The sequence below is a fragment of the Nymphalis io genome, chromosome 2 (assembly GCF_905147045.1).
Source record: "Nymphalis io chromosome 2, ilAglIoxx1.1, whole genome shotgun sequence".
In the NCBI taxonomy this organism is placed as follows: Eukaryota; Metazoa; Arthropoda; class Insecta; order Lepidoptera; family Nymphalidae; genus Nymphalis; species Nymphalis io.
In genome coordinates this window covers 5,505,402-5,523,801 of record NC_065889.1, presented here as the reverse complement: position 1 = coordinate 5,523,801, position 18,400 = coordinate 5,505,402, and the positions used below count along the sequence as shown (strand labels likewise).

Here is an 18,400-nt window from a genome sequence, read left to right as displayed (position 1 = left end):
TCGGTTATTGGCCTTACATATACGACTTTATAAAATTTTAAGATATAAACTCTGATATATGACTTGTCGAACACGATTAAATTGTTATTATAAAGCTAAATTTGAAATGTGAAAGTGGTATACAAAAAAATAGGCTTTAGCCCAGGAGGACATCGTTGTTTCTTTTTTCCTTTTTATTACTTTAACTTCTTGATATGACTTTCTTAGATAACTAATAATGTGTTAACGTTATAAAATATTATATAATTAAGGTTAAAAACATATTTTACAACTAAAGATAAGAGTAATAAGAAGTACATATAATATAAAAAATAAACAAAAATCATGACTTAAAAATAAAAAAAATATGTAATGATAAAGAAAAAAAAATAATCAAGTCCTTAAATTATACAGATTTCATTTAATAAACCAGTGAACAATATCTTGAGGATATTTATTTGTAAAAAAATCATCTATTTAGTCAAAAACCGCGATATTTTACTCTTTATTTCATCGTAAAGTTTAATCTTGTTACACGTATTTAAGTTTGCTCGTTACGTCTATAATTACGTGCTAAGTCATTATTACCATAATATTCGAAAATTCCGTACAATAGAAAACAAAATCAGGTAAGGGTTTACACTTGGCCTTAGGGCATAGGAACGAGATTCGTGTAATAAGATATCAGACTCCGCAAGCTGCCAATATGAAGTCAAAAGAAATGTTCATTGAAAGTTCGTCAACATTACATTATATTAGAGCCAAACAAAATATATTTACAACGAGTTTCCCATTAATTTTCCTTCAAAGGCAACGTTTCTTGTGCTTGATCGTTGTTCGGATGTTTATTTATATTGATTTTGTAAATGAATTAATAGATTAATTCATCCTCTAAGGAGTAAGTTTCGAAACATAAAGTAAACAAGAAAAGAAATGATATGAATTGAATGAACGTCATAAATAATAATTAATAAGATATTAATTGATTTACGCAATTTTATTTTCTTAGTAAAAGTTTTTTGATTATTTTATTTATTAGAATTGATATAATACACAATATATTCTACAAAGAAATTAATAAGATGATTGTATGAATTATAAAATTTCATTGTAAACGTGATACAAAAGATTTTAAAATAAAAATAACCAGTACCCCTGAGAATGGTCGGTCGTAGAAAGCAGTCAGGAGAACATTAATCCTGAAAACCTCCAGGTACAATCAATAAGGTCAAACATTACAATAACAAAAGTTATATTCTAAAATAACTGCTGGTTATAATGACGAAGCTCTTATTCTCACTGCTAACAGTGTTGTGGTTGAGACTCACTTAAGCACTAACATTGAAATTTCAGCACTGCTTTTGAACATAATCGAATGGTAAATACAATTTTTACTGATAGGCTTATGACTAATGTATGTATTTTATTTTATACATTGTATCTCAAGTATAAACTCAGTAAGGCGTATTCTATTGATACACAATTAAACCATATTTATTATCAATAATTTGAATTTTACTTTGTACCGATTCTTAAGAAGAGGCCTGAGCCTAAAATAATATTTAATTATAACAACATGTAACAGAATATTCAAAAACAATAAATTAAAGAAATGAAACGATTCGTTCGTTTTAAAAAAAAATATAATTTAAACAATTTATTCGCCAGTCGTATTACACAAAATATTTTCACATTACTTAAGTGCTCGATTATAAGGTGTATTTGAAATTCTACTTATATTACTTCTATTTATATATATTCTACTTATATATTTACTGGTGGTAGGGCTTTGTGCAAGCTCGTCTGGGTAGGTACCACCCACTCATCAGATATTCTATCGCAAAACAGCAGTACCTGTTATTGTTGTGTTCCGGTTTGAAGGGTAAGTGAGCCAGTGTAATTACAGGCACAAGGGACATAAAATCTTAGTTTCCAAGGTTGGTGGCGCATTGGCTATGTAAGCGATGGTTGATATTTCGTACAATGCCAATGTCTAAGGGCGTTCGGTGACCACTTACCATCAGGTGGCCCATATGCTCGTCCGCCTTCCTATTCTATATTAAAAAAAATCCTTAATATAATGTAACGATTGTAACGTACGGTTGAGTGCATATAACATAAGGTTATAATCACATCATCATAAATCAGTGGTTTTATTGCATATTTTATTGTTGCCTGTGTTAAAATAAACTTAATAAAAAAATATTTAGTTCTAAACTTAAATATATATTTTGCCTCGGTACCTAAAACCGAAACTATTGAGAAAATACCACAACCGTCGTAACTTATTTATTAATATGAACGTTATTGAATATGTTAGTACATTAAACTTCCTAAGTTAATTTGAGCGTAATGGCAGCTCGTATAAGACGTAGAACTTTAAGGTCTCCCTTGTTGATTAACTTATAATATTACATGTATGTAATCTCTTATAATTGTTAAATTTTTATTAATATAATAAACGTATTTAATAATTACGATAGTATAGCTTGCTTATAGGAGTAAATTTTTCTGGTTGAATATAATTGCAATGTTTTTCTTATAATGAATGACGTTTCATGTGCGTACAAACGTAAAAAATAATTCTATTTAAATTCTAATATAATTCTCTTACTCATTGCTAATTCCTGGCCAAGGAACTTGCCAACAACCACCTAGTTTCAATTTGAATGCAAACTTAGGCAACTCTTGTTACAATATAACAACATATAAACAATAGAGTTGCCATGACAGTGGAGTCTGGCTTGCCACTCTAAAATGACCAATAGTAACTACATCGAGTTTGCCCCTGGTTTGGTGGCGTTATAACCTTCTCCTCAAAAAGAGGAGAGGAGGCCTTTAGCCCAGCAGTGGGACATTTACAGGCTGTTACGGTTACGGTTGGTGGCGTTATGGATGTTGCATAGCCAATTTACTTCTTAAGATTATTATGGAAACAAAATTAAAGTGTCATAAAATCAAAATATACCTTATTCATAAAGGTTTCTACAAGCACATTTCAATTGACAGTTAGATTAAATTAAATTAAATTTTGTGATTGTAAATTTTACTGTGAAGAACTGACAAGTAAAATAAACGACTAATTTATCAGTTTATAGCTTGGTAAAATAAGGCTAAATATTTAAAATAGTAGTTACAAACTGGACTTAAAAGTATAAGTTATGTCTGGTTTATTTTTTTCTTTCAAAGTGTCACTTGCCAAATACAAAAAAATATAGTACAAATTTAGTCGTGTTCACAGCATGCCACTGGCACTGGCATCGCGAACGCGAACTGCTTCCAAAAAAGCATTTAGTTTTTCCTATTACCTTGGGTTGAGAAACATCGTAGAGATATCTTGGATCGTTCGACGAAATTCGTAGAATGCACATTCGCCATAACGCAGCTGTATTAAGGAGCAGCCCGGACATCGCAGCCTGCAGCCCTCCGGTGTTGCAGATGTCCGGGGGCGATGATAGTCACTTTCCATTAGGTGAGCCTCCTGCTCATTTGCGACCTTAACCTTGTTTACTTAAACACAAAGAAATATTACAAACTTAACTTCCAAATAAAAACTATTTTCATTTGTTATTGAAATATTTCGGGGTATCTATTTGACATCGAACGAGTATCAATATGATGTCAAACTCTTACTTATGATTCAAACTCAAAACGACACTACCATCGCGACTTACTTTATGTACCTTTTATGTATAAAAAATATAGAATAAGCATAACTTACTCTATAAGCTCCATGCTTATTTATAGTAGTAGATACAGTAAAGTAAATAAACCCGGCTTAACCTTTATGGTTACTTAGAAACATAATGTAGGCGGTAATACGCACGTGTTAGCTGAGTAAAACGGATGAGAAAATCGGTGAGGTGTTTCGCAGACACGTAATTAATTATAGTGTCATACATACATACAGATACGTTATTGTTTTATATATTATAAGAAATATTTAACTTCAAATATTTAACAACAATATACCTTTTTTAATTTGCATTTAAACTGACATAAAAAAGTAGCACTTGTAGATTTTCTAATAATAATTTGAACGCGTATTGAAAATTAATGACAAAAAAAGCTGTTTCACGATGTACACATGTTTAACGTCTTATAAAATTCAGATTTTAACCACGATCATACTTTTTTATATTTTTACCAAGGCATAGACGAAGTAACTTGTGTCATAGTCTTTCGGCTTTGAAAAATATATAAAATGCAGCTTTTAAATTTAATTGATTTCATGAAGCGTATCTTTAAACTATTAAAATCATCCATGAAACAATTTCTATGATAAAATTTGTTTGTTAATTAATTATAACATATACGTTATACATCATAAGATTTCACGCAATGTGATAACTGTGTAATTTAATAAACTCGTTCTTGTACAGAAATGTAAGGTAATGTTTAGTTAATTAGCGGTAATAAATTAACGCTTTGCATGTAACGGCTTTCACTGAGATACTTATAATTATATGATACATCTGAATGAAAAAAAAAATGGTCGACATGAGAATGGGTGTGTCTGTTTTATATGCCATTTGATGCTATGAGAGACAAGAAGAGCAATATTATTAACAAATAATGAACTAAATTCCCAATCAGGTGAAATTCATGCTATCTATCATCATCAATCATCAACAGCTAATCATTGTCCACTGCTGAACATAGGCCTCTCCCAAGGTGTGCCAAAGCTCCCTGTCCTCCGCCTTCCGCATCCAGTTGGTGCCCGCCACCTTCTTAAGGTCATCGGTCAACCTGGCCGGAGGGCACCCTACGCTGCGCTTGCCGATTCGCGGTCTCCACTCTAGGACTCGTCTGCTCCAACGGCCATCGGTCCTACGACTTACGTGACCAGCCCACTGCCACTTCATCCTGCTAATTTTGCAAGCTATATCGGTGACTCCGGTTCTTTTTCGGATAATCTCATTTCTGATCTTATCCTTCAAAGATACTCCGAGCATAGCTCGCTCCATAGCACGCTGTGCGACTTTGAATTTTGATTTTTTATTGAACGGACTAGTCCCGCAGTTAGTGTCCACGTTTCGGCACCGTATGTCATGGTAAGACGCATTGGTTGAAGACTTTCGTCTTCAAACATTAAATCAAAACATTCAAAATTTCAGAAATTACTTCAAACATCAAAAATCTGTACGTTAGCACTTATCCATATACAAAAGATATCGTATATCCCACTTTTTTGTCAGATTAAATAAAAGTAGATTTACTTAATCGTAATTACTATATTTCATTTATTGATTTGATTATTGCTTTTAACAAAAATTGTACGTTTCACGTTTCAAACGTAGAAGCCATGATAATATTGTGTTGTTTCTCTCCTAATAGTTTTATTCTGTTTGCGTTAAGTTGTGCTTAAGTTACTTTAAAAGTAAAAAAATTCTACTCTAAGTAAAATTTATATTCTACTCTAAGTAGAAATTGAAATTTGAAAGCACTGCGTCATTCGATCGTCGAACTGAAGGTTATATTAATATTCAGACGTCTTTTGAATATGTATATTAAAGTTATATGAATATCAAGTGTGCCCGCGCTAGTGTAATACTTGCATGTTGTTGTATTAATATTAAAAATAGTCGTCGTTCTCGGATAGGATATTATAATTTATGTTATCATAATTTGAATCTCAGTAGATATAATACTTTTTATTATAAATTGCTCATCTTAAAGTTATTAATGTTTAAGTATATTAATGGTGATGATCAATAATTTTGAACGTGTAATCCAACATATCTAATATGCTTTGTATAGTAAATATGTATATGTTTACTCGAAAAAGTAATAAGTTTTTTACTATATATCTATGTTAAGTTTAATAAATGATACAATTAATTTCATAACGCCATTTTGTTCTTTGACATATTTATCATTTCTCTTGATAAAGACAAACTGAATGCTGATAATAAAGATAATTTATTTTTTTAAATGTTTAACGGTAAACTTTTTTGAGAGGAACAATGAAAATAAATATAGAATTTAACGCTGAGGTGGAACGATGGTTCCTTTGTGTACTGAAAATTGCCTTTAAAGTCGTCCTCATTGCATTAGTCCTTGGATCTTCAAGTGCTCGGAATCAACTTAATGTCCGATGTGACTTTTTACGGCGCCATTAAAGATTCTAGTCGAATAAACATTTAAAGGGTGATGTGAGTGAGAATGTTTTCTATCTTAGTATTTTATTTCTTCGTTCCGCATTTTTAAGCATCTAAAGTTCTTTTCAGTGTTATATAGAAGTACTAGCTACCCCGGCTTACGTCGCACATAATCATTGTCATATTTTTACACAATACCTTGATTACACCTATAATTATACACCTAAGCTGACACTGAAACTGACTGAAACCAAAGAAAATCAGTTATCTACTTTTTGTTTATCGCGTTTAGGCAGACAAACAGACGCAGCGGGGTGGCTTTGATTTATAATATGTATTGATGTCAATGTGTTTGTAGGTGTGTGAATACGTAAGGGAGAAAATGTTATTTTGCGGGTATGTATAAGACATAATCCAATTTTATGACATTTAAGTCGGCTTATTTCACTTAGAAGTTTCAACAATCGTTTAATCGGAATAAGAAAAGCCTACTTTAACTACTAGCGACTTGGTAACAATGAATAAAGTTTCGTAACAAAGACAGCAATTTCGTAAATAAAAACGATAAACTAAATCCAATATTCATTGAAATTTATGAAGACAAAGTAACTGTAATGATGAGGATCTGTGACGGTCCTACGATCACGATTCATCATCCCCACCCCACGCTTTATCACGGAAAATTGAAATCTTCCGACCTTCTCTGAAATATTACCTCGAAGGAAACAAATATATTTTAGATTTTTTTTAATTTCAATGCATTTATTTAAAAATAATTGAAATTAAAAAAAACGTATTACGATTCTAAAATTTTATTATATTATATATATAATCTGATTATTGGCAAGAAAATTGTCTAAAATATTAAAATAAAGTTATTTTAATATAAAAGGCCGGCGGCATTTTTTAATTGAAATAATTTAATAAATTTTTCGTTGTAACTAAGTGTTATAGTTTTGAATTTTAATATGGGTACCATCTAAAGGCGCTACTCAAATAAGATAACACCGTTTTCATAGAATTCATATTTCATAAAAAAATTCAACAAATTATATTTACAATCAAAGATATCGTGTAGTACACAAAACAAGAAATTGATCGAGAGATTCGTTACTGTTACTCTTAACAAAACACATTGTTCTCTAGAACTTACGTTTCTGTAATAAGATTGATTAAGCCATAGTTTATAGTAATTATTACAAGCACATGGGATGTAAATATTTAGTTTGATTAACTAAGTCATCGTACAATGTTAATATTACGCGTACAAGTGGTCCCCCGTTTAGTAATGGCAAATTAGTCGATAGTCTATCATTTCACCATTAAAACTGAAACAGTTAAATGTAAATCTATAGAATCGAGTTTATTCATAAATATTTTAGATAACAGGAACTTCATTGATTTTTATTTTGAGTAATTTTTGAGTAATTGGAATACAGTTTTGGTGTTGAAAATAGTTTCGCGGAAATATATTATTTGAGATACGAAGCAAATCAATTCGTTGTTTTTGTTAGAAATCTATAATTAAATGAAGCAAACTGACTCGTTGGACTAAGTATTTTATTGGTCCTCGGTTTGAATCCCAGGTGGAAGCCAAGCGAGTAAATAAGCTTTTCTATTTTCTATCCATTTTTATCTACTAAGGAATTCCTACTAGCAGGCATAGGCATACTCCCATTCCTAAAAATGTAAGCTCTCTTCACCTGCACCTGTGCTCTTTGAAGTACTGACGGGCTCTTAGGTATTTGATTATATCCAAAATTTTGTATATAAAATTTTATATTACACGGTATCGCATTGAATGTGCACTACGAATTAAGCTATCCAGCATTGAAATTTTTGATAATACGTATATAATTCAAGCTGAAGCGATCGCATCTGCTAGTACCTACATCAATAACTGATAATTATATGTTAATGTAATTATATGTTCCCGTTCAAGCATTTTTCAGTATTCCTCTTATCGTAAAGCCAACATCTATACTAATTTTACCTAATAAGTTTGTTTGTTTGAAATAGACTATATAACATTACGTCACGACTCACAAGAGCAAAGATATAATATTTGACACGAGTAAAGCCGCGCGGAGTAGCTTGTAATATATCAACCCACACCTAACACTCTGATTTAATTACTGAAAATTTACTAAAACAGTAAAGAATTTACAAACGTTGCTTATAAGCTGTTCAGTTAAAAATTGATTTCGCTCTTTCTATCATCATTAATTCGGCATTCGAAAGAAGAATACAAAGCATTTTTTAATTTATCTTGAACTAAACAACGTTTATAAGTAAATGTATTAGACATTCAAAATTACAAGAAGAACCTAGAAAGTACCACTATAACGTATTACTTTTATTGCGTACATTTAATTTAATGAAATTCATTTTCAGTAATAAAAGTAAAAACCCAAACAGCCCTATATAAGGAAAAGAGTATCGTAAGCTGCTTTCTTTGAATTGAATAAGTCAAATTATGGACAAACCACGGTTGAACAGGTTTCTTTTATATATTTTTACCCTTTCAATAAATTCGTTCGAGGAAACGATTCTAGTGGAACTTTTTATAATTCTTTTCATTCCCATATTCTAGGGTAATAACTTGTCGTAAATTTCTTCTGCCCTTTGTGGTTTTAATGCTTTTTGTCTGGTTGAAGTGGATGTTTCGGGTGAGTGAACTAAGTGCCGTGTCGATAGTTGAGCCGTAATTGGTTCCTGGTTGAACTGTAAAGTGGTGTTGATGAATGCAAATCTAAGCAAAATACATCAAGAAACTATCATGTAATAAATTATTAAGTGTCATTCTTTCTGAAATAAATTATAATTTAATATACACTGAATTAAGTGGTTAGAACGCGTGAATCTTAACCGATGATCTTGTGATGATGATGATCTTAATTTGTGTTTATAATTCATCTCGTGTGACGGTGAAGTAAAACATCGTGAGGAAACCAGCATGAATCTAATTTCATTGAAATTCTGCCACATGTGTATTCTACGAACCCGCATTGGAGCAGCGTGGTGGAATAAGCTCCAAACCTTCTCCTCAAAAGGGAGATGAGGCCTTAGCCTAGGAGTTGGACAATAAAAGGCTGTTACTGTACTGTATTGTACTGAATAAAATTAACGTAATATAATTATGATAAGTTGTTTTAATTGTCATAAATATATTTTATACATCTTTCTTTCTCTCTCTCTCCTCAAGCCAGTCGTGCACCTAAACTCTTTCCGGTCATCAGATTGTGAGAGTGAGAGAAGAATATGAATAGAGCGTATCTGTATTTGCGCACACACTTGTGCAGTATAAAATAAAATAATACGTATAATATCACTAAACACCCTCCCCCACGGGTGCGCGCAAAACCACGGCCAAAACTAACTTAAAATATATCTATCCCTCTGTAGCTAGTAAAGATGAAACAGGAAGCTTTCAGAGAATTTGCGTCCATTACTATGCAATTTACCTGAATGTGCTGTCATTTTATTTTTCAAGTTTATATCAGTAACGAGCTGCATAGTAGCAAAATGTTTTCAGGATGATTTGTATGAATGTCTACTTTAATGAAATATAGCGATGTGACATATATCTTTAAATACATTAATATTTTATAGAATATTATCTTATAACCGCAGCTTCGCTCATATTGTAATAAAAATATTTTACATTGGTTAGTTTTTAATACTATTTTATCTATTTTTACAAGTTGAACAGCATTGAAATAATAGTATTCATGTTTATGACTTTCCAAATCTATTTTAATCTATCATAATTATTGTGAATCAATTACACATACATGAAATGATGTTAATAAAATACCTAATAAATACATTAGTTTAAGCTGTGAAAAATTATATTAAAGTAGTAACATGTTATAGTGTTTATGCTAAATCTAAAAAAATATTTTATAACATATAACTCTTTAAGTAAAAGGTTTTTTTAATGGTAATAATGATAACTTAACCATGTTGTATGAGATTTATTTTGTTAATTGTATAAATAGACATTTGTCTTTAGTTGCTTATAACATGTTTTAATTCAATTTTGTCTTTATTAAGTATATTCAAATAGTAATATTACTGTGTCGTTTTATTTAGACTTACTATAAAATGTGACATTTATTATCTATTTAAACAAGTATAATAAGCAAACAATATAATAAATACTATTACAAAAATCATTTCCTTTTTTCTAAAAAATTATGAATACATTATTAATAGAGTAAGCCCTAAACAGATATAAGTATTAAGGGATATAATCTACGAATCATTAGGCGCTCATTTCATTACAACCGATGCCCTAGAGGGACTATTATCGGCCCTTTGTTCTCGTTGGAAATTCCTTTTGATACTTCATTCTTCGTGTAGTATTTAATGTATTGATGTATTTTGTTTGAACGAGTAAATACGACAAGATTTTAAAAGATTTACATTTATATACTGCAGAGCATATGAGTATTTAATTAATTAACGACGTTTTAAATTATATTTAAATAAATATTTTAATTTAATCGTTAGCAATCAAGCTAAATGGTCCAGACAAGTGTTGTTCAAGCTATCGTTTCTCTACCTTCCCCGTCCACTCGCACCATATTCTTCAAGTCAACGGTCCAGCTGGCTTATGAAAGCGCACAAAGCTGCGTTTACCGGTCCACGATCTCAACTCTCGTCTGCTTCAACAGTCATTGGTCCTACAAATGCCTTCATTCAGATATATTTTAATATCTTTGAAACTATGGTACACATAATACTAACAGATATTCTCTTCTAGTCAACACTAATTTGAATAGAGATTATAAGTATAGTGAAAAAAAACATAAGAAAAAAAAACGATAACAATGTTTAATAACAAACAATCTACAGAAACTTATAAATAATTATAAAAAAATAGAACACACATTTAATATAACAAGTGAATAATAAAACAAATGGATTTAACCCAAGGGGAAAATAAATGAGGGAAGAAATTATTGTGATGTATAGGCAGAAAGATATACTTTGAAGCGGGAAAATGTCTTATATTATTATTCTTTAAAATTGTTGTATATAAATGACGATTAGTGGTTGTTTTTCTTGAGTTAGTAGGAAGAAAGTTCAAAAGCCTTACTTACTTTCTTACATCCTTAACATGGAACGACAGTAAAGAAACTAGTATTAAAGAAATACTCATGAAGTAGCGGGCTATCAGAAAAACTAAGTTGACAGTTACAGTTAATTATGGTTTATCAAAATTTACATTTAAGTGGCGCTTGGGTCATATAATATTTTAAGAACACTATATGTGTTCTTAAAATTCTGCTTTGTCAGATAAGTAACCAGTGTTATTATAATTCTCCATCGCTTCGATAAGAGTAATTTTAAATGTCTCATGGTTTTTTTATGTTTTTATAATTTAAAATAAATTAAAAATATATTGTTACCTATAAATAGATGTACTCTATTACCGTAACAAATTATTATTCGAATATGAAGTATTTAATAGTAATAGTAACTATTATTCGAATGTATGAGTAAAAAAACATGGAATATACATATCTTTTTTATTATTTAGACTTTAGACCGGCGTTTCGACAGAGTTGTGCCTATATAGGTATGATTTCTGTAATATTAGTCAAGTTTATCTTATATTCATTAAATAAATACTACAATTATAATAACGGTTGTCGGTTTTATTTTTATTTTTTTTAACATAAAAAATGGTTATTGTCTATTGTTAGGTTTATGTCATCGCTGACATTTCTGTAGATATTTAAGAGATCTATAAATCTCTCATACAAAGTTTTTGTTTATCTGTTACAGTTTTGACAGCGTTCAATTCAAAAGCGCCTAGAATGATAATCTTTTCCCTACCTTTATATTAAAAATTATTAACATACTACATACATATAGCCTACGCCTGCATTGAAAGTATAAAAGAAAGTACAAACAAACGATTTATTCATTAGCATACAAATGTTATTACTCTATAATATTAGTATAATATATATTAATATTAAATAATTTAATTTACATATAAGTACTATACATTAGTAAAATTTCAATTTGTATAATTATTATTATCTTTAAAAAAAACCAATGACTTTATTTCGTTGGTTTTCTCCAGGTCTGAGGTTCTACTAGAACCTGAAGATGTAGACAAATAGTTTTTGACAATCAATAAACAAGTGCACATTAAATTTAACACCTATTTTACGAATATACATTAAATCCTTCGTATTTAAATAAGCGGCAACAGTATGAAACTATAATAACTTATTGACTGTAACACGCTGATAAAAATGTAACAATAAACTCATATTACAAACTCTATAGTGACTAGAACAAATCCTTTATAGAAATTCTATTCTAAGCATTCTTTTGTAACAGTTTTTTTATAAAAAAAAAAAAAACATTTATACTGATATAGATTGTTTCTTTGTAATGTATGTTGACACGAACTAACAATAGTGCTCTTATCATATAGCACATCTACGGTAAGCCCCTTTATTGCCGGAGTAGAATATCTCCAGACTTCTGTTTGACCAAATATCTTGTTATTGCCGAACATAGATATTATCGAAGTCGCTTCGTGATTGTTCTCTTTGACAATGGATGAACTTTGTCAATATAGGGGGAATGTTAACTCAACTCAAATCCAGTTTCAGTTTGAACGAACATATATGTCTATATTTGTTTTAAGCTAAAAGTTCCGTGTTATTTTGAGACACAACGGGACCGCCTGAATTATTTAAAGGGAAACCGAATGCGACTGGTTTTAATACTTCAATTCACGTGAACCCATTTCCGACAAGCGACAATACGAAATAAAATATGAGCCTATTTTAAAGTATATTAATTCTAAACACAATTTATTCTGTTTTTTTAAACGAGCATTTAATTGTTGGTGGACCATGCCATATTCAAACTGAATGGCAATGTTTGTTATAACAAAATTTAACTTTTAAGCTTATCAACATCACTTGTTACAGGACAGAGGATGGAAAATGAGAAAGGTGAACAATGACAGCATGTCCCCGCCGCGAGCGATGACCCTGCAGGGCGCCGGGGGTCGCGAGCCGCCGGCGGGGCCCGCCCGGCACCACATGCCCCTCGACCCGCCCTCGATACCACGTTTTATAAAAAATTTCACGCTTATTAGGCTATATCTACTATTTCTACGAGTGATATCATATTTACACGAAGCCTCACTCCCGCGTGCGCGTGCGAACTTTAATTTTCCAAAGCGTCCGCTAGTCAAATTAAAAGCGACTGTGAATGTGTTTGCATTTCGAACTAGTACATTGTTTCGCGATATTAAGTCGTTATTAGTAAATGCTGTAGTGCAATTATTCATTGTTGCCAAGTGTGTTGTGAGCGTGACGCGTGTTCGAGGCTGCGGCTTTGTGGTCTTGCTGCTTCTATTGAGTGGACTCTGTAAATACAGCGAAGGGAAACGTGATGATGACTTGCATATTGGAGGTATATTTCCCATGGAGGGCGAGGGAGGTTGGCAGGGCGGGCAAGCGTGCAAGCCAGCCGCTGAATTGGCACTAGCTGATGTCAACGCAAGATCGGACCTTCTATCGGGTTTCAAATTACTTCTTCACAGCAACGATAGCAAGGTAAGCATTACACTTAAGTCCTAATAAAAATATTGTTTGTTTCTATTTCTCTCGTCAATCTCTACTATTAACGTCAATCAACGTCTTAATGTCCATAGTCTTGTCTGTCATTTGAATGATGAACGAAATCCATTAAACTTACGATATCCTGGGATAAGTCACTTAACAGATTGGCAAACCGGCAAACGTCGACCGTGTTTTAGATCTCGTCTATCGTCGTCTCCGTGTTTTATTTCAGGCTTAAGAACTACAATATTGGGCCTGATATAGCTGGGGTGAGCTTGACATTCGATTTAATTATTGAAAATTTATGAAATTCTCACGGAAAGGAATTTTATTGGATAGAATATCAAATCCGGTTCGAAGTGATTTTCCAATTTTAACTTTGGGACCAAATTGACGATTTCATTCGTTTAATATTGAATATCGAGGGTGAAATGCTAATAAGGGTAACGACTTCTCGAAGTTTCAATAGATTAACTCTTAATTGTGTATGACTTCAATTTTTCTACTGCTTATAAGAAAATATTTTAATATAATTACTATTATGTGTACATGTTGTGTTAAAAAAGCCGAGATGGCCCTGTGGTAAGAACGCGTGAATCTTAACCAATGATCGTGGGTTCTAACCCGGGCAAGCACCACTGAATTTTCATGTGCTTAATTTGTGATTATAATTCATCTCGTGCTTTACGGTGAAGGAAAACATCGTGAGAAAACCTGCATGTGTCTAATTTCACTGAAATTCTGCCACATGTGAATTCTACCAACCCGCATTGGAGCAGCGTGGTGGAATAAGCTCCAAACCTTCTCCTCAAAAAAAGGAGAGGAGGCCTTTAGCCCAACAATGGAACATTCACAGGCTGTTACGGTTACGGTACATGTTATAAAATGCTTAAATGAGTAAAAATATATACATTTAATTTTCGTATCATATTTATACATAGTGTATTTGATCGTTCAATGCAACGGTATTTATATTTACAAACAGAGTGAGAACATTAAATTATAAACACAAACTTGTAATTACATATTTATAGAATAACATCACGTCATTATTTTAATGTTGATATGATATTAAGCTATTTACATTTTATCTGAATATTTGATATTTTGAATTGAAATTAATGTTTATTTTTTAAATCAGTAATTAAATTTAATGATGTGTCAACTACATAGTGCGCCTTATTATAATTAAACATAATAATATATTAATTGATACAATGTAAATATTCGAAATATTACTTTTTAATAATTAATTTCCAAAATTTTATTACGTATATAAGAAAAATGACGTCGTCCGTCATACTCTTATGATAAGCCTACATTAATTATTTAAGCCGGCCCTTTCAAAGGCTTGACGGCTCATTCTGACAAGCCAAACTGAATTTTTAATATCCAATTAATACAGGTTCAATTAAGAAGGGTTTTTAATTAGAACATCTTTTTAATTCCTTTGTGACATGGAATAATTTGAAGTATGATTTTTTATAATTTATCAGCCTTTATAACTTAGGTTGTGATATGACATAGGTTTTAAATGAGCGATCGATCAGAATAGTACCTAACATAGAATACTGCGTCTTGGTGGCTTGGCCAAAGTTCATATATGATAATGGTACCTAGGTAAATATCACTTATCACATATATCACCACCGAACAGCAGTATTGTTAAGTATTTTTGTGTAACAGTCCGAGGTAGCCAAAGGTCTCTCACCTTTGTCTATCTCGAACTGCAAAGTCAGTAACTACAGTCACTGCACAGAATTAACATAACTTTTCTTATATTAATTCCCAAGGTTGGTGGCGCATTGATAATGTGAGGGTTGGCTAATATTTCTTACAGTACCAATGTTAATAGATGGTAAAGACCATTTACCATGAAGTTTGCAATTTCTTAGCATACAGAAATTAAGCATCACATTTTTCTACTTTTTATTAAATAAAATCATACAATTTAGTAAGAGCCAAGATGACTCTTGATGATTGTTAAAACACATAATTTCAATCGAAGGTCTTGAATTTAAGCCCGTGCCACTGAATTTGCGTTTAACATTTATCTCGTGCTCGTTGATGTGAAGAAAACTGTTGTGACCAAACGGCACATGCAGGTGGACATTGGAGCAGATTGGAATAAGTTCTAAATATTTTTCCAGTCATTTACAGGCACTTCCAAAATTCGCTACTATATAACTAAGGTTATATATAAAACCCATCTGTGTGGTACGGTTTCACGGCAAAACCAAATTTAATTAAATTTGATACGGAGACAAGTACCCACACCCACAACCGAACCGTACGCTCTGGAAACCTACTTTAAAAAAAAACTTTCAAAAACGGATAATAAATATAATCAATTCCAACTTTTAAACTAAACTAAACAAAAAAGTAACATATATTTATTACGCAGATCTAACATTTTAGAGCTGGAACTAAAGTGAACTCCCCAATTTTTGGTTCTCATCCGCAGCGGAACCCCTTTAATAAAGCTCCATTGTCTGTTTTTTTTGCTGGTCTGTGCAAAATTCGAAAACCATTCAATCTATCTAGGTCAGGCGATAAATAGTAGTTTAGTTTTTTTGAATACTTTAAAGTCTTTTGAAATCTTATAAAAAATTTAATAAGATATAAGCTGACGTCATTGTTTTTATTCCACGAATTTCATATAATTTATTAGACTATGTCGTTAAAATATATTACATATTTCCTCTTAAAAATAATCAAGAATAATTGTTGTATTGATAAGAATGTCACATTTATCTTATATTTTGTACGTTTCATTGTCGTTTTAATAAGGAATATTTGTTTATTTCTAAATTATTTACGGTTTATTTAGTTAGGTATTGAGAAACGTCAAGTTAACGTACGAAAGAAACCAGCAGAGGGTATACGTAAACAATTTAATGATGTCAATATACAAATGTCATTTGGTGGGTTTGCTGAGAGATCTGAGCAACGGTTAGATGATATGTCAATAATGTAATTGGTGTAAAGTACACAAAAACGTCGAAAACAGGGCAATTACTTATTCTTTAACAAGAAATTCTCATGAAAGATCTTCTTAGGCCATGTAGTAAGTATAATATGTGTTGTATATTAAATTTTTAAACGGGCTAATTGAGAGTACGTTTTTATGATTAAATTGAGATAAAAACAATGTTTTACATGTATGTCACTTTTTAACTTAATAAATTTCTTATATTTCATTTTTATCAAGTATACTGGACTGCACGTATGTTTGTTTTTTATACACTTAATACGACAACTAAGACTAATCATAATTAGGTAATATTGAATTCAGTCGAATCATTTAAAAGATCATACAAACCGAACTATCTAATACTATGCTGAATTATATACAAATTGTAATTAGCGGTTAGTGTTTGTGCGTTGGCAATAGCGTGAATAATTAACAGGAATAGTGATCAGCTATTGCCAGAACGTCCTACCTACTCAATATTAATCAAAGCCACTTAGCTCTGGACATGCGATAAAGACATGGGGACATAAGTATATCATTAAATTAACAAATACATACATACTGCTTTGTTATTAATTGTAAATGTAATCCAACACCAATTTTGTATTCTATCAACTTACAAAGAAAATCTCGTAAAAAAAATCAAATCAAAATAAACTTTATTCAAGTATGCTTCTTGCGAACACTTTTGGGTCATTTTACAAGATTAAATTATACTTAAAGCTACCACCGGCTCGGAATGTAGATTCTAACGAAAAGAATCGGCAAGAAATATTCATTTTCGACAATCAAGTTACATAGATAACTAAATATAATTGAATTATTATTTATTCTGCATTAAAATCAACGAATACAAACTTCAGACTTTTTTATCATCGATACAATCTTTTATTAATTAAAGTTTGTGAAGACACATGTGATTTATTTTATCCATTTGTTCTTAGTACTTCAAAGATAATATACATAATAATTAAACTCACATGATAATTTTATTTCTTCTTATAGATAATCACAAAATTCATAAAATATACTCATTAGAAATAAAGACACTAAAATTGTATTATTGAATTAATTATTAAAAGAAAGATAATTATTTAACAGCTCCATAATCAAATTAGCAATAAGTATTATATTTATATATATATATATATACACTGAAGATTTTCAGGACGTCAGTCTTTTCGAGATTAGAATGGCTCTCGGACAACTCAAAAACAACAAGGCACCTGGTGATGATGGTATTACAGCCGAGCTTCTGAAGGCGGGTGGTACACCGATCCTCAGGGCTCTTCAGAGGCTTTTTAACTCCGTCATTGCCAAAGGTCAAACGCCAAAAGCATGGCACAGAAGTGTGGTGGTACTTTTCTTTAAGAAGGGTGATAAAACCCTTCTGAAGAATTACAGGCCCATCTCACTGCTGAGTCATGTTTACAAGTTGTTTTCGAGTGTCATTACGAATCGTCTCGAGCAAAGGCTTGACGACTTCCAGCCACCCGAACAAGCCGGATTCCGGAAAGGCTTTAGCACCATAGACCACATACATACGCTGCGGCAAGTTATACAGAAGACTGAGGAGTATAACCAGCCACTTTGCTTAGCGTTTGTGGACTATGAGAAAGCCTTTGATTCGATCGAAACCTGGGCCGTGCTGAATTCTCTTCAAAGGTGCCAAATTGATTATCGGTATATCAGGGTGTTAAAGTGCTTGTACGAGAACGCCACCATGTCGATCCGACTCCAGG

General features: G+C 31.5%; 1 protein-coding gene across 1 annotated transcript in view; it reads left to right on the top strand.

Annotated features, from left to right (window-relative positions):
• The window catches only part of LOC126779070 (gamma-aminobutyric acid type B receptor subunit 1), a 198,460-nt gene that overhangs the window by 101,765 nt on the left and 78,295 nt on the right, over nt 1–18,400 (top strand). Inside the window, exon 2 of the mRNA XM_050502888.1 lies at nt 13,046–13,678. Coding sequence (XP_050358845.1) covers nt 13,061–13,678 — 618 coding nt within the window. The 5' untranslated portion in view covers nt 13,046–13,060. The remainder of the gene's footprint in view (nt 1–13,045; nt 13,679–18,400) is intronic.